Source organism: Eublepharis macularius, chromosome 1, assembly GCF_028583425.1.
Source record: "Eublepharis macularius isolate TG4126 chromosome 1, MPM_Emac_v1.0, whole genome shotgun sequence".
Classification (NCBI taxonomy): domain Eukaryota; kingdom Metazoa; phylum Chordata; class Lepidosauria; order Squamata; family Eublepharidae; genus Eublepharis; species Eublepharis macularius.
This window is the reverse complement of record NC_072790.1, coordinates 245082617-245100930: the sequence shown is the minus strand read 5'-3', so window position 1 is coordinate 245100930 and position 18314 is coordinate 245082617. Positions and strand designations below refer to the sequence as shown.

General features: G+C 42.7%; 1 protein-coding gene across 1 annotated transcript; it reads left to right on the top strand.

The window, feature by feature from the left end:
• The first annotated feature begins 3679 nt into the window (after positions 1–3679).
• Positions 3680–17575, top strand: LOC129333072 (uncharacterized). Its single transcript, XM_054984414.1, has 2 exons — positions 3680–3709; positions 15411–17575. Exon 2 carries the CDS (start codon positions 15433–15435, stop codon positions 16222–16224), a length of 792 nt encoding a protein of 263 aa, XP_054840389.1. The 5' UTR covers positions 3680–3709; positions 15411–15432; the 3' UTR covers positions 16225–17575.
• The last annotated feature ends 739 nt before the right edge of the window (positions 17576–18314 follow it).

Sequence of the window (18314 nt, the reverse complement as noted above, 5' to 3'; positions counted from 1 at the left end):
AGGCAGGGATTGTCTGAACTCTGTCTAAACTCCTGCTGTTGCCCTGGAAACCCCAATCTAAGCTCAATTTAGCTTGATAGGCAGGTCTTTCTTCCAAGTGTGGATTGGAGCTCCAAATTTGTTACAAGAGGAAAAGACCATAGGGGAGGGGGGCTCCTAGCTCTGGCTTTCAGGGAGAGTCAGCTGCTGTTAAAGAGACAGGGTGAGTGCATTGGAGCTTGAATTTTCTTTGTGTGGTGGGATAGGGATCTACCCCTTCAGGTTCCAGGGCTGCTGCCAGGCTCTGGGCCAAGATATTATTTATTATTGATACCTTTCCTGCTGCCTGCTCACGTAGGATTTCTGAGAGTGGTGCAGTAGGGATTGTGATGGTTGGAGGAGAGCCTGCTAGCCCTCACGAACAATGAACAACGAATATGTTCGTGACAGGATCATGTTAGTCAGTGTTCATTGTTCGTTGTTTGTGGATGGCAATGAACAATGAACACCATGTTTGGGTTTTTTTCTCTTCATGCCCATGTCTACTCATGGGAGCCAGACAAATTGTCAAGTGATTGGTCGTTACATAGCTGAATGCTCCCTTTTTCTGTGGGGCTTTCTATTGCCCATACAGGGAGGATTTGCCATATTAAAACAATTCCACTTTCAGTTTTGATTTTCTGGTACACACAATTAAACTTGTTTTGTTACATTTTCTGATTCCCTGTGTCAATTTTTCCTGTTAAGCAACATTGAAATGTTATCTTGAGCTATTTTGGAATTCATGGAATTCACGTAGTGTGACATAAAAATCAACCAACAAGTTGAGAAAAACTGTCACGAACAGAAACGAAAAGGCTCACAAGGGCAATGTAACCAAATCAAAAGTACTAAAATGGGAATATTCATATATCATCACCCAAGTACATTTTCTCCACCTGGACCACCACTTGGGCAGTTATGCCATAAGAACACAGAAGTCACTTATCCATATCTTACTATATAATTAAGCATTTTTCAGACGACTCACTTTATACCCTGGTGCACCACCAGAGGGTGCTACAATGGAGGGAAGAATAGGCAAGTTACCGTGTCCCTCCAGAAAAGGTGCCATGGTGGGAAGCCCAGGCCAGGAGCAGGATGGGAGCAGGTGGCAATGACCACCTCCCAACTTCACCCAGCTGGTATTAGGAGAGGGGCAGGTGGCAATGCCCACCACTGAACTTAACTTAGATGATATTAGGAGGGGAGCATGTGGAAATGCCCACCCCTGCCTTCACCCAGCTGGGACTGGGAGAGGAACAGGTGGAAATGCCCACCCCTCACCTTAACCCAGCTGATATTAGGAGTGGAGAATATGGCAATGCCCACCCCTGCCTTCACCCAGCCGGGATTGGGAGAGGAGCTGGTGGCAATGCCCACCCCCTGCCTTAACCCAGTTGGCATTCGGGGCAGAGCAGGTGGAAATGCCCGGCCCCCGCCTTAACTCAGCTGGTTATAGGAGCGCAGCAGATGACAACGCCCACCATCCATCTTAACCAAGCTGGCATTAGAAGCAGAGCAGGTGGCAATGTCCAGCCCCTGCCTAAACCCAGCTGGTAATAGGAGCAGAGCAGATGGCAATGCCCAACCCAAGTCTTAACAAACCTGGTATTAGGAGCGGAGCAAGTGGCAATGCCCACCATCTGCCTTAACCCAGCTGGTTTTAGGAGCGGAGAAGATGGCAATGCCCTCTCCCCACATTAAACCAGATGGTATTAGGAGCAGATCAGGTGGCAATTCCACCCCCCTTTGAAACAGTTGGGATCAGGAGTGGAGCAGATTGCAATGCCCACCCACCCTGTCTTAATACATCTGGTATTAGGAGTGGAGCAGGTGGCAATGTGTGCACCCTGCCTTAACCCAGCTGGTGTTAGTAGCGGATCAGGTGGCAATGCCCACCTCCATCTTAACCCACCTGGTATTAGGAGCGGAGTAGGTGGCAATACCCTCCCCATGCCTTAACCCAGCTGGTATTAGGAGCAGAACAGATGGCAATGCCCACCCATCCCCCACACCTTAACCCAAATAATATCAGGAGCAGAAAAGGTGGCAATTCTCACCACCCACCTTAACCCAACTGGTATGAGGAGTGGAGCAGGAGGAATTTCCCCTCCTCCCTTAACACAGCTGCTATTAGAAGCAGAGCAGGTGAAAATGTCACCCCTGACCTAAACCCAGCAGGTATAAGAAGCAGAGCACTTGGCAATGCACACACACCCCACCTGGGATCAGAAGCCGAGCAGTTGGCAACACCCACCCACTCCTTAACATAACTGAGTTCTGGAGCAGAGTAGGTGACAATGCCCACCCTCTTCACCCAGCTTGAATCAGGAGTGGAGCAGGTGACAATGCCCGCCCACCTTAACCCAGCTGGTATTAGGAGCAGAGCAGGTGGCAATACCCATCCCTCAACTTAACCAAGCTGGTATTAGTGGCATAGCACATGGCAATGCTCACCCCCTACCATCACCCGTTTGGGATCAAAGCAGGTGGCAATGCCCACCTCGTACCTTCATCTGTGTGAGATCAGACAGAGAGCAGGAGGCAATGCCTTTCTTCCCTTCACCCAGCCGAGATAAGGAACAGAGCAGGTGGCAATGCCCACCCTGTCTTCACCCTGCCAGTGTCAGGAGCCAAGCATGCAGGTATTTAGGAGCAGAGCAGGTGGCAATGCCCATACCCCCTTCACCCAGCTGGCATCAGGAGCAGAGCAGGTAGTAAAACTCACCGCACACCTTTACCTGTAAGGATCAGGTACAGAGCAGGTGGCAATGCCTGTTCCTCCCTTCACCCAGCAGGGAGCAGGGGGCTATGCCCACCCCCCTTCTCCCAGTTGGGATCAGGCTCGGAGCAGGGGACAATGCCTTCCCGCATTCACCAAGCAACAGTCAGGTGCAGAACAGGAGACAGTGACCCCCTTTACCTGGCATGTATCAGGCATGGAGCAGGTCGCAAAGCCCGCCACCACTTCACATGACCCAGATCAGGCAGATCAGGCATGGAGCAAATTATAACGCCCACCCCCCCTCCTTCACCAGCTGTAATCACTGACGGAGGAGGAACGAATGCTTGCCTGCCCAAACTTCCCTTTCTAGAGCCCGTTGTATTTTTTCCCCACAACGGGCTATGTTGCTAGTTACAAAATATCTCAGTGACTTGCGGTGTGGATGACATGTGCCACCCTTGTGAAAATGACAGTCTGCATGAAACCCATTATATACATCTAACACATACTGATTAGACTTGACCATTCAACTTCACATATTTCTGATTGTTTTCTGCTAAGTCCCTGCCGATTTCATCATGATCAGGAAAATTAAGGGCCAGGATGAATACAAAGAAGCTATTTCTAATCGCATGTCTTAGGCAAGTCTCTTAAGTCACCTGGGCTTCCCTCTCCTAGGTAGCATCACAAGGCAGGTAGGAAGGACTGATTGCCTCTGGCTGAATAATCCTCTGGAATATGCAAAGGAGTGAGCTGGCATACAAACAAAAATGAGGTGACAAAACAGAGCATCATTGGCATCAAGTTTATGGGGATTTTTTTTCTTTGAGAAATACCTTCAGCATATTGAGAACTGAGCTGTCCAGTCACAGAGAGGAGTGTCTCTAAACACTATATAAGACATTCATGGTCCTCACTATCTGAAGAACTGAACTCCTCCACAGTCAATTGAGAATCCATCAGGTAAGCCAAACTCATCTGGCGGTTGTTGGTGTCCATGGGTAATACACTAAAAGAAAATGGGTTGAGCTGAGATACCTGTGGGCCAAGCTACAAGTGATGAATGACACTTGAACGGCAAGTGTATTTCTCCCTGTTCACTTGCCCTCCACTCAATCCACTTGCCGTTCAAGTGTCATTCGTCACTTGTAGCTTGGCCCTCAGTCACCTTTCTGGAAATAAACAAGGGTGGGAAAGGTTTTGCAATGTGTGAATCGGATTTCAGTCAATCGGATACCCAGTTTCATGGATTTGTGGGGTGGGAGTAGCAATGTGGATGGGTCCCCAAATATACACAGAGCACATGGCTGGGGGGGGGGGGTCGAAGGCAAAACATGCCCTGGGGAAAAACTGATGTCTCTGCATCAAAGACAATGGCTTGATGGCTTGTCCAGAGGACGGGACAATAAATTTAGGAGAGACTAAATGGCTCTACCTGAGGTAGACAAAAGGTGTGAATGGGACATGATGGCCCAGCAATGGTTGGATGGGGGGAGCAATCAGAGTCACTGAATAGCTTTGCTTAGGAAAAGTGGGTCAAGGAAGAGAGGAAGGGTGTTGATGAGATTCACTGGGAGTTCTTGGGAGACCTCTTTGTTCTTAGGTATGTGTCACTTTCCACGGTGTGGGGGCATCAGCTATTCAGACAACCTATGACAAACATTCTGGTAATTTTCTAGCTCCAGCCAGGCTGGCATCCACTCTGCCTTGTTGGACAGTGTCCTGGACTTACTACATATGAGGAAGGAGTTTATGATATTGCATAGCCATAAAGTGTCCTTTTCAACTTGAGGGAAGGGTCTGACTGCTAACACCTGTAGCAGTCATTTTTGGTACTCCCCTCTCTTCATTCCCCAAATTCCATATGCTTGACACAATTGGGGACCCTTGTTCTAAAATATATAGTTCCACTCAGATATGTATATTTCATCAAATGATTTCCTTCCTGCTCAGGTATATGCCAAAATCAAGCTAACCGCACTACTGATTTGGACGGTTGTGGTTGGGTGGGTTTAGGGTCTGAGACCTTTTAGACCAGCCTAAAGGTCTGTCTCACATCCTTGGAAGGATCCTCTTGAGATGTTTGCCACCTGGGTTTCTTGCTTGAGTCAGAGAGAACATTTGGAAAAAATGTATTATTTAGAGGCCCATTTCTAAGAGAGTGGTTCTTCCTGCCATTTGCTTAAGCGCCATTATAATTGTGAGCTATGTTGTTAAGATGTTCTTTGAAAAACTCTATAATTTGTACTGACACTTGTTTAAATGCACAACCCCACCCTGTCCCATAAACCGTGAATAGTCTATAATAATGTTATTTGGACAGGACAAAGTAATTGTTCTTTGGGAATAATAGATATTTACTTATGCAGGGAATTAAAAAAAACAAAACTTCTGCTATGTGGGCCCAGGGGGAGGCTGAAGGCAGGGCAGAACATGGTAAATGAAGGGTGAAGTCAGGATGTGGTATATGTGGGCAGAATTGGATCCATCAGGTGCAGAGGTAGGATTAAAATTGAAGGGTATGGTCTGGCAGAACTTGTATCCAAGCAATGACTGCCTGACAGAACACATCTGGGCCAGTAAAATGTTGATGAACGGCTACAGTAATATAATTCCAATTCCTTATTAGCTCAATGATTTTTCTTCTGGACTGGCCCAGTTCCTGGAAAATGTGAAGGCATTGTGGATAGTCAGTGGCAATCTTTTCTTAAAAATTAAAGTATGCTAAATTTTAAAAATGTGGGTTGTCAAATGGAGGACATTTCCTTTTTTTTTTTTTTAGAAAATTTTTTATTGGGTTAGAATATTATTATTTTTACATTACATTCAATTTTCCCCAAATTTTTCATTTCTAACCCCCTCCCTTTCCCCCCCTTTTGTTGACTTCCAACAGCTTTCCCCCCCTCTGTCCCTTTTCCCTTACTTCTATTAAATTCCTCTATCTAAAACAGATATACATTCTCCATTATATTAAGCAGTACATCTTTAACTCCTTTACTTACTATACACCCAAACTGTACGTCCTTGGATAAACAATTTATCCCCTTTTCCCATTTTGAATATTTCTATATATCATAAACCTATATATCATAGACCATAAAAATTTCCCACATTTAAATCAAACAAATCAAACAATTTGATTTGTTCTCTATATGTTACTCATTTCATCTTTTTATGGTAATTCTATATAGCTCATCACATAGTCAATCAATTTAACTCTTCTGTACATTCAGTTTGGTGCATATAAATCTTATCAAAGAAAGAAAATATTGTTAGTTACTCAATCCTCATGTTTAAACCTTATCATTAATTATTCTCTATCAATGTTCTATCAATTAACCTATACATATCTATATATATATATCAATCTATTAATCTAACTGCTTATAAGTTCACTTTTCTCTTCCTCCCCCGGTAAAGTCACCCCTCTCTTTTATACTTATATTATACTTCAGTAGTTCTCAAACTGCCACAGTTTCCCTCCCACCTCCCATTTCTTCTCCAGATGTTGTTTCAGCTTCTCCCAGTCCGTGTTAAACTGCCCTGAGTCCAGATCTCTCAATTTTCTCGTCATCTTGTCCATTTCAGCCATATACAGCAATTTGTAGATCCAATCTTCAATAGTTGGCACTTCCTGTACTTTCCATTTTTGCGCATACAAAAGTCTAGCTGCTGCTGTCATATAAAATATCAACGTCCTATGATGGGCTGGAATTCCCTCCATTCCCAAGTTTAGTAGCAGGAGTTCTGGGTTCTTATTTATTTGAAACTGTAAAATTTCACTCATTTCTCTTATTATTTCCCCCCAGTACTGCCTAGCTACCTCACACGACCACCACATGTGATAGAGGGAGCCCTCATGTTTCTTACATTTCCAGCATTTATTAGAAGTATTCAAGTTCCCTAGCGCAATCTTCTTTGGTGTCATGTACCAACGATAAATCATTTTGTAAATGTTCTCTTTAATATTAGTACATGTCGTTATCTTCATTGTAGTTTTCCACAAGTATTCCCATGCCTCCATTGTTATTTCTTTATTAAAATTTATAGCCCATTTCACCATCTGTGTTTTAACTGTCTCGTCCTCAGTATACCATTTCAGCAGTACTTGGTATACCTTGGATATTCTTTTCTTATCTTCTTTAAGAAGGGTCTGCTCTAGTTCCGAGTTCTCTGTTCGTATGCCCCCTTTTGCAGAGTCCGAATTGTATAAGTCTCTGATCTGCCTATACTGGAACCAATCATAGTTAGGTGATAGTTCCTCTTGCGTCTTTATTCTAAGTTTAGATACTTCAATTTTAGTTATTTCTTTGTACGTTAAGCATTGTTGTTCATTATCAACAGCTCTCGGGTCTATCACCTCATATGGAACCACCCACAAGGGGGTTCCTTCTTGTAGATAAATTCTGTACTTCTTCCAGATTGTATATAAACTTCTCCTTACAAAATGATGCAGGAACATCGAGTTGACCTTCACTTTGTCATGCCATAGGTATGCGTGCCATCCAAAAATTTTTTTATATCCCTCTAGGGCTAATAGTTTCTTATTCTTTAATGTCATCCACTCTTTTAGCCAAACTAGGCAGATTGCATCATGATAAAGTCTCAGGTTGGGCAGTTGCATTCCGCCTCTTTCCTTTGCATCTTGTAAAACTTTTACTTTCACTCGAGGCTTCTTGCCTGCCCAAACAAAATCTGATATTTTCCTCTGCCATTTTTCAAATTGTTTAGAGTCTCTGATGATTGGTATTGTCTGTAGCAAAAACATTACTCTTGGTAACACATTCATCTTAACTGCTGCAATCCTGCCCAGCCATGACAAGTTCAATCTATTCCATTTGATCAAGTCTCTCTCTATCTGAATCCATAATTTTTCATAATTATTCTTGAACAAATCTATATTTTTTGCAGTCAGCTCAACTCCCAAATATTTCACCTTACTAGTTACTTCACAATCCGTTGTTTCCATTAACAATTGTTGTTTCTGCTTAGTCATGTTTTTGCATAGTATCTTTGACTTCTTTTTGTTAATGAAGAAACCTGCCAAGTCTCCAAACTCCTTAATCTTATCTATCACTTTTGGCATGTTCTCCAGTGGGTCTTCTACAATTAACATTATGTCATCTGCAAATGCTCTGACCTTATATGAATAGTCCTTTATTTTTATTCCTCGTATTTCCTCGTCTTGTCGTATTTGTATCATCAGAATCTCCAATACTAAAATGAACAACAATGGAGATAACGGGCAACCTTGTCTTGTTCCTTTACTAATCGTCAATTTCTTGGTCAGTTCATCATTCACTACAATTGCTGCAGTCTGGTCTCTATAAATTTCCTTAATTGCTTTGACAAATCTTTCTCCCAGTTGTAGCTTTTCCATAGTGGCAAACATAAAGTCCCAGTTTAAATTGTCAAACGCTTTTTCAGCATCTACAAAGAAGAAACCAACCTCTTTGTCACAACGCTTGTCATAATATTCAATAGCATTGATCACTGTCCTTAAATTGTCTCTTATTTGTCTGTCTGGCAAAAAGCCTGCTTGTTCCTCCTCTATAACTTCCGAGAGCCACCCCTTCAATCTCTCCGCCAATATCTTCGCAAAAATTTTATAGTCATTGTTAAGTAGTGATATAGGTCTGTAATTTTTCACGTTGGTCAGGTCTTGGCCCTCTTTTGGGATCAATGATATATTCGCTTCACTCCAAGTATCTGGAATCCTTTGATCCCTAAAAACTCCATTCATCACCTCTTTTAGGAATGGTGCCAGTTCATTGGCCATTATCTTATAAAATTTAGCCGTAAGTCCATCTGGCCCTGGCGCCTTTCCTAGATTTGCGGATTGTATTGCCTTACTTATTTCCTCATCAGTTACTTCACTGTTCAACTTATTTCTCCAAGCTTCCGAGATTTCTGGAAGTTTAGTTTTCTCCAGATATGATGCTATTGATTCTTTGTTTACTTCTTTTTTATTATACAGCTTAGCATAAAATTTATAAAAGGCTCTACTGATGGTAGTCTGCTCCAAGTACGTTTTATTTTCTTCACAGATTTTATTTATTGTTTTCTTTTCCCTTTTCTTCTTCAATTGCCATGCCAAATATTTCCCAGGTTTATTGGCACCCTCAAACGCTTTTTGATTCAATCTTTTAAGGTTCCACTCCAATTCTTTATTGCTCATTGCTGTTAGCTGTTCTTGAAGAATTTTGATTTCCTGGTATATTTTCTTTTTTCCTGGTCTTTTTTTTAACTGTGCTTCTTTGGCTTTTATTTTCTCCTCAATCTCTTGTCTTTTCTCCTCTTTCTTTTTCCTTGCTCTACCATTTAAGTCCATTAGTATGCCCCTTACAACCGCCTTGTATGCATCCCAAACTTTGTTGGTTGGTACTTCTTTGTTCACGTTGTATTGTATGAAAAACTTTGTCTCTCTTCTCAATATTTCCATATTCTCTCTTTCCTGTAACAAGTCCTCATTTATTCTCCAGGCTTTCCTTTTCCTCCTTTTTCCAAATTTCCATATAATTGGGTTGTGATCTGAGCCTACCATCGGCATTATTTCTACCTCCTTAGTCCATAACGCTAAGTCTTTTGAGGCCCAGATCATGTCAATTCTTGATAATGTAAGATGCCTTGCAGAATAAAAAGTAAACTGTCTGGTTTTAGGATATTCTCTCCTCCATACATCTTCGAGAGTCTCTTGTTGAATCAACTCAAAAAAAAGCTTTGGCAATAGTCCTCTTTTCTTTTGTGCTGTTGTAGTCTTTTTGTCTAATTCCAAATCTGTCACTCCATTGAAGTCTCCAGCAAGAATTATCTGGTCATATGCAAGATCGTCTAAATGCTTCCTTAAATCCTCAAAGAAGCTTTCCTTTGCACCATTAGGTGCATAAAGTCCGACTACCAACACTCTCTTTAAATTCCAATTACATTCCACTGCTACAAATCTAGCTTCCACATCTCTCATAACAAATTTTGGCTGCAGCTCCTCCTTTATGTACAACACCACTCCTCTTTTTTTCTTGTTGGAGGCCGCTACAAATTCTTTGCCCAATTTTCCAGATTTTAAATATTTTACATCCTGTTTTCTAATATGGGTCTCCTGCAAACAAACAATATCACATTTTTGTTTTAGTAGCCAATGAAAAATATTTTTCCTCTTATTCGGTGAGTTTAGTCCATTTACATTCCAAGATAATACTTTACACTCCATATTCATAGTTTTGTTGGTAAGTCTTTTTCATTGTCCTTAATAAATCGCTCCATCTCCCGCTCAGATCTGATGCGTTTTTTTGCCCCTCCAAACTCAAAGGACACTCCTTCCGGTAGCTCCCATCTGTACCTAATATTCATGTCCTTCAAAGTCTGAATTAGCACTTTATATTTTTTCCGGTCCAATAACACTGATCTGGGCAGTTCCTTCATTATAATAATCGTCTTGCCATCAATCTCCAATGGATCTTGAAACTGTTTTGTCACAATCCTCTCTTTCATGTTTCTAGTTGTAAACTGCACAATCACATCCCTTGGTAATTTCCTCTGGGTTGCAATTCTCGAGTTCACACGGTACGCCACATCTAGGATAGCCACAACTTCCTCCTCCTCCTTCCCCAGGTATTCAGCCAACACCTCAGTCATCTGTTCTTGCGCTGACTTTCCTTCCACTTCTGGCAAGCCACGAAAACGTAGCTGCTTCTCCATATGTTTAGTTTCTGCAACTGACATTCTCCCCTTCACCAATCTCATCTCTGTTTGTTGCGTGTCTGCTAAATTCTCCATCGCGTCTTCTACTGTTTTAACTCTCTGCTGCGTTCCTTGTAGTTCACTTCGTATTGTTTCCATACCTTTTTTCACTTCTGACAGCTCCGATTTTACTGTCTGTGTAACCTCTTTAACCTCTTTTATCAGCTCCAATTTCGTGTCCTTAAGTTCTTTAATCATATCTAAAAGTTTTTTGTCCAGGTTTTTATCCAGGTTTTCTATTGCCGATTGCCACTCTTTTTTTGACATCGTGGGGCTTGCTTTAGCTCGCTCCCACGAATCCGCTCTCTTCCTTAACTCCGTGGCGTAAAATTTAACGTTTTTCTATTTTAAATGTCCCGGTCTTCTTATAGAAATTAAGTTTTAAAGAGTCCAAAATGTCGGGCGTCTTTTCTCTATGGTTTCTCTATGATTTTGTAATCCAAGATGGCCTACTTCCTCTTCCGCTGAAGCCGCGACCCTTCCCCTTTCAAAAATGGCGATTCCCTACTTCCTGCCCTCCAGCAAGGGCCGCTTCTCTCCAGCCACTCTATTGTTATTACGCACTTCCTGTCTCCCGTCTTCCCACAGCAGATCTCGCGATGGTGTCTTTTTCTCACAGCTCCAAAGCCACAGGTATTCAAAACAATAGTCCCATTTCTTTAATAACTTCTTTAAACTTAGTCTCTTTTTAAATCCGATTCCTGCCGAGTCTTCCCCTCCTTTTCACTAGTCTGTTGCAGTTTAAAAATCTACTTTTTTTCCTCTCTGTTTTTATCAATCTGTCCCGTCTCAGAAGATAATGATCTTTACCTTCTCTTCACTTTTCTCGGGTTGTAATCGCTGTTTCGATTTTAAGTTCTCCTCTCAGCTTCTTCCCCCAATCGATGCTTGGGTATGTAGGTCTTATGCCAGCCGAATTGGCCCCAAAACTGCCGCAGAGATTATAGCCGACCCGTCGCAAGGTGGGACCTCAAGGATCGGGGGGAGACTCGCTGTGTAGAGCCCCCCCTCGTCCGAGATCTAGCTCACCCTAGGGTCTTGAGCGTTCTTTGCCTGCTCCCCGCCTGAGAGCAGTCGGCCGCGGGCTATTTTCACCCCGCCGGCCGGTTAAAACGGCAGTCCGGTCAGCTCCGCAAGTGGAGCTGCGTTAGACCTCCATGGATCCCAAACAGGAAGTCAAATGGAGGACATTTCCTATGATGGTGATGAAAAAAGGCGTAATGGAGGTGGGGAAGTCTAGATTTCTGAATCCGGTGCCCTCGCCAAAATAAGAATTACCATGTAGCTAACTAGAGATGCCATCCCCCCACTCCCATCCTCCGCCCCTACCTCTACTTACCTGGCCTGCAGGGTAGGAAAGGTGGGGGAACGCCACCCCAATTGCACTCCCAGGGTGGTGCGATGACATCACCTCCAGGAGTGACATCATTGCATCGCCCCTCAGAGTGATCCTGCACTTCTTAGCAGGCCAATTTTGGTTCCATATGGGATGAATAGGGCCTGTTTGGGGCCCAAATCGGCCCGCTGAGAAGTGTGTGTGTGCTGCTATGCCTGTGTGATGATGTCACTTTCTGAACTGATGCCTCCTTGAAAATGGAGGCTCAGGTCGCAGCGGTTGCCAGGTTCTCTTTTTTCCACCTGCAATGAACCAGGCAGCTTGTCCTGCACCTCTCAGTCAGCGACTTAACTACAGTGTTCCAGGCAATGGTCATCTCTAGGCTGGACTACTGTAACTCGCTCTATGTGGGGCTTCCATTGAGCCTGACCCAGAAACTGCAGCTGGTTCTAAATGCCGTGGCCCATTTTATTGTAGGAGTAACACCTGGAGCGCATATAATACCAATATTGCGCCAGCTGCATTGGCTGCCAGTGGAGTACCGGATCAGGTTCAAGGTTTTGGTACTAATTTATAAAGCCCTATGGGGACTGGGAACAGCATATCTATGAGACTGCCTTTCCCCATATGTGCCCCAGAGGATGCTCCAATCGGGAGAGAAACATCTTTTGGTGGTCTCTGACCCCAAAGACACCCACCTGGCCTCAACCAGAGCCAGAGCATTCTCGGTCCTGGCTCCAGCCTGGTAGAACTCTCCGTTTACTGAGACCAGGGCCTGGCAGGATGTGTTATCATTTTGCCAGGTCTGTATGACAGAGATGTTCCGCCAGGCATATGGTTGAGGTCAGTCTTGGCCTCCACTGGCTGAAAAATGGAGGAAAATGGAGGAGAATAAAATCTGAACCCTCCCTACTAAGGTTGTCCATCACCTTATTGGGTCAAGTTGTGTCTGCTGCTATTGATTACCACCATCTGGATATATATTTTTTATATTTTTATCTGTGAGTATATTATATTGTATTATATTTTTTATCAATTATGGTTCTAACTGTATAAATTAATTTCAATGTGTTTTAATATGCTGTAATCCACCCTAAGCCCTTCATAGGGAGGGCGGAATAGAAATCTAAATAAATAAAGAAGTCATCGTGTAGTTGCGGAACCATGTACAAACAACAAAGAGGTAAGCACCAGGTCCCTCCCCCTCCCACTGGGAGGGGGAGCTGGCATTCTTATAGCTAAAAGTCCTAGTAGTTTTTGTTCATTCATGTCAGTTATTAAATCAGTTGTGGATCTAGATTTTAGGAGGCAGATTAATTTTAATACTATAAAGAACCTTGATTGGCTTTTGCCACCTGCCTGCATCCCTGAAGATTTCTAACCCATCCAGAGTCAATGCGATATAAATTGATGGACAGATCTGAACTCAGAGAGTTCTCCAAAACTTCCTCGAACATCAGAGCTTACTGTTCATTTTTTTTCCTTCTCAGCCTAACTTACCTCACAGTGTTTCTATGGGGACAAAAATGACATGCCGCCATACAAAAGTGGGGTGTCTATAGGATGAATACAGAAACAAATGAAGAATCCCAACTCCCCCCTCCCCAACCCATTTCTTCTGTAGAATTATTTTTAAGCATTGAGTAAAATTGCTCCAAGCTAGATTTTTTTGCACAGACTTGTCTGGGAAAGCCATTATCCTTTACACAACTCACAGACTCACCTTTAGAGAGCCAGTTTGGTGTAGTGGTTAAGAGCGCGGGACTCTAATCTGGAGAGCTGGGTTTGATTCCCCACTCCTCCACTTGAAGCCAACTGGGTGACCTTGGGCTAGTCACAGCTTCTAGCTCTCTCAGCCCCACCCACCTCACAGGGTGTTTTGTTGTGGGGATAATATGACATACTTTGTAAACCACTCTGAGTGGTGGATTTATTATTATTTTTTATTATTTCATATTTATATCCCACCCTCCCTGCAAGTGGGCTCAGGGTGGCTGAGGGCACCTCGGGGCAGTTTCTCCCCAAAGGAAACTGAAAGCCTTTCCCCCTTGTTCATGTTATCCTCTAAATGACCCCAGAAGAAGGGTTGCCAGTTTTGGGTTGGCAAAATGGTAGAGTTTGGGTGATGGAGCTGGGGAAGGTGGGGTTTGAGAAGGGAAGGGACTTCAGCAGCGTACAAAACCATAGAATCCACACCTACCTTCCAAAACAGCCATTTCCTCCAGGGAAACTGATTCTGCAGTTTGGAGATAAGTCAAAATTCTGGGAGATCACCAAGCCCTGCCTGGAGATTGGCAACTTTACCTGTGGGGGAGGTTAGGCTGACAGGGTGTGTCTGATCCAAAGTCACACAGTCAGCTTCCACGATAGAGTGGGGATTTGGACATGGGTCTACCAGATCCTACTCTAACCACTAGACTATGCTGATAGTCTTGCAAGTGTAACCCTCAATCAAATCCATCCACTGCAGACTTGGTTTCTCACTAGGTTGGATAAAGAAATTCCACACAGTTTTATAATATTCAATTTCACTGACAGCTGACTCCAGTAAAATCAGCATGAGATGATGTGACATCTCCTACCAACTAGTCCTTACGTCGAATTCAAAACAGTGGCTGATGGAAGGTGGGCAGATAGCTCAGTGTTATTATGTTATATTGTATCATAGAATTTGTGCTGGGACGCTAACTAAGAAAAGAGGTCAAAGAAACACCCATGTGTAATGACAAGCCTGAATCTGTTATGGCACCCTTTTTGGCACAAAATTGACCTGGGCAATTTGCAATAGGTTTACCTTTAGGAACATTAAGATGTGAGTATGATAATGCCTGTAGGAATTATGATTAATACCTGATAAGAAATGGGAATTTTGTGGCTATTTTTTTTTCCTTGAAGGATAAGCAGAGCACTTGGCACTAGAGATGGGTACGAACCGGGAAAATACAGAACAGTGCAGTTCATGGTTCATCATGTTTCACAAACTACAAACCATGAACTTTCACAAATTTGCCCCGGTTCGCAAACTGGTTCATTTGGTTCATGGAAACATCACTTTTGGGGCAGCAGCAGGTCTGCAGAAAGTCCCTCCCCCGCATTGCCTAGGAAACTGATTGATTGGTGCCAGGCTATCTGCAGCGATGAACCAAAAAATAAACCAAATAAACTGGCCTAAATTTCATGGCGGTTCATCAGAAATAGTCTCCGACAAACCACCAGTTCATGAACCACGAACAGGCCCGGTTTGTGACGAACATTGGTTTGTATTTCAGTTTGTGCCCATCTCTACTCGGCATTAAGTTCAACTCTTTGAGAGTTCTGCACTTTAATAACAGCTGGGCATATATGATTGTATTAGCCATGTTCCCATTACTCAGAAATAGAAAAGAGCAAAGTTGTTGCTCATACTCTACCACACATTTTGTTAGTCTTATAGGTGCTACTGGACTCTTGCTCTTTTTGACATACTCAGAAATGTTTAGGCAAAATTCTATAACTGCTAAGTAATAGGCTTTCAAATCTCTCCCCCCGCCTTTTCCCGTCTATGGCTATGGTTTCCCTCCTTTCATGATGTTCTTCTCTGATTTGTTGCAGCTGTTGTCTCTCATCAAAGAAGATGTACAGTTCTAGCTATGGGGACATTGTAGGCTCAAGCAGCGAGTACCGAAGATCTCTCTGTGCTGAGCCATGTGGGGAATCTGAACCATCGTACAACACCTACGAACTATCACGTGATCCCTGTTGTTCTATGAGCTCCCGTCGACGAGTGGACTGCTGTGCTCCACCTCAGCAGTACTGCCCTCCTGTGCAAAAATACTGTCCACCAAGACAACAGTACTGCCCCCCAGTAAAGTGCTGCCCGCCGCAGAGGAAGTATTGCCCTCCTCCCTGCTCTCCAGTAAAATGCTGTCCACCACAACGGAAGTATTGTCCTCCTCCTAGCTCCCCTGTAAAATGCTGCCCACCACTGCGGAAGTATTGCCCTCCTCCCTGCCCACCACAGCAGAAGTATTGTCCTCCTCCTTGCCCTCCGCAGCAGAAGTATTGTCCTCCTCCCTGCCCTCCACAGCAGAAGTACTGCCCTCCTCCCTGCCCACCACAGCAGAAGTACTGCCCTCCTCCCTGCCCACCACAGCAGAAGTACTGCCCTCCTCCCTGCCCACCGCAGCAGAAGTACTGCCCTCCTCCCTGCCCACCACAGCAGAAGTACTGCCCTCCTCCCTGCCCACCACAGCAGAAGTACTGCCCTCCTCCCTGCCCACCGCAGCAGAAGTACTGCCCTCCTCCCAGCTGTCCACCAAAGCAGTATCGTCCCCCGATACAGCAAACCTGCTGTTCTGGCAGCCAGTCTGCAATCTGCCAGGTGGAACAAGTGTGTCAGGTACCACCTCAGCTTCTGAAGAAGTAACTACCTAAAGAAGAATGTGCTGACGGCAATCTTTTAGTCGAAATTCTTCTGGTATCAACAAATAGTGACTCCAGCTGATCTTCCACAGTTCTCATTTGCTTAATTGCTGGTGATTTTATTTTCCAAGCATGCATTTGTAATGCCCTATAAAGAACATGATCTGCATGATGCATTAGTGTTTATTACTCATTGTCTGATAATAACGCCTGCCTATCTTCACAATATTCCTTTCAGGGATGCATCCAAAATTCTACTCTTTGCAACCATGACTTTTTAAAAGTTTTATTGAAACTGTATAACACAAAAAAAATTACAAAACACAAGAACTCAATGCTAATAACTTGATGGAACTTATATATTAGGAGTCATTGATTTTGTCTTTTAAAAAGAAATTCTGTTCACGGAGAATGTTGATGAAATTATACTTATGATCACACAAGGATTATTTTTTGCAGTGTGTTTATTAATATGCACCAATAACTTACAAAAAATGTGCATCAACAGCTATCAGACAAAATGACCACATTGGACATTTAAAAAAAAATATTGATAATACTTATTCTCCATACAATGATTAAATAGAATTTGTACAATGTAAAATACAACTAACAACTAACAAATTACAAATTCCTAACTTTTAAAATTCCCAGTTTCAAAATTACAACATTCCAAAAATTTCAAACTGTCAGACTTTCATAATTACAAAATTTCTGAGAGAGTTGATAACTAGTACATAACTATGGAAAAGTTTGCAGAATGATGAAATACAGAAATTTACAAATATTTTAAACATATTCTAAAACCTGAAAGAACTTTAGACCTGGATGAGAACTGTTAATTTCTAGATACTCAAAAAATGGAAACCACTTCTCCACAAAATTTGTACTATATGGAAAATGCTCTGCCTGATAAATCTTATCAGCCAATTTTTCCGAGATAAAATAATCCCAAATTTTTGTGAGCCAATTTTCAATTGTCGGGACTTGCTTAGACTTCCATAAGGTCGCAATGGCAGTCTTTGCGGCAACCAATAGGGTTGCTATAAGGTCCCTACGTATCAAAGGAATGTGGACTGGATTTGTTTCCCATTGATCAAGGAAAATGATTTCTGGTGACAATGGAATGGAATAGCCTGTCATTATTTGGATTTTTTAAAGAACTTTCTTCCAAAATTCCTCTAAGAACTGGCATTTCCACCAACAATGAGAGAAATTACCTTCCTCACCACATCCCTTCCAGCATTGGGGCGAGATTGATGATGAGATTTGGGCCAACTTTTTAGGGGTCAAATACCACCTGTTGGCTACCTTATACGTCTGTAATTTAGTTACCACTGTTTTAGAATTAAATATTTTTGAGGACCATATCTGCTTCCACTTTTCTGTTGTTTAATCTATTTGACAATCTTGAAACCATTTAGCTTGATATTTTAGTGTTGTGACCTTTTGGTTAGAGAGTAGGATATTATATAGTTTGGAAATAAGACTTTTGCCAGAAAACGTTGAAGAGTCTAGCAGACACTCAAAGTCCGTTTTAGGGGTATTCACTATTTTTTTGAAGTTAATTTGATCAGCTAGACTTTTCAATTGAAGATACCTAAACCAATGGATTCTTTGTTTTGCTATATTTTCCATATCTATTTTCTGTAACAGTCCCTTTGGAGAGGTTACATCCACTATTCTTGTGAGGGTGGTGTTCCTCCAAAATGCACTGAAGGTTTTGTCGTATCCTAATTTAATGTTAAATGTTTGGTGGGGAGTGGGGAGACCTTGATTTCTGTGTGCCTGCTGTAGGCCTTCCAGGACATCTAGCTGGCTATTGTGGGACACAGGATGCTGGACTAGATGACCTTTTTATCTGACTAAGCAAAACTATTCTGATGCTTTTATGAAATGAGATGCAATTGAACTCATGAATCGGACAGTAATTCTGGAATAATAAAGGAGAAATCTGTGCGTTCATAATTCTGCTGTAAACTCAAAGATCCATTTCTATGCATTTGGCCATCCCAGAATGGTTGAACTCCATCCCTTTGGAAATCCACCTTATTACATTCAGAAATGCTGGATATACTTTTGATTTGATCTGGC

Coding starts and splice junctions, on each gene's coding strand:
- LOC129333072 (XM_054984414.1), top strand. CDS start 15,433: ATGTACAGTTCTAGCTATGGGGACATTGTAGGCTCAAGCAGCGAGTAC.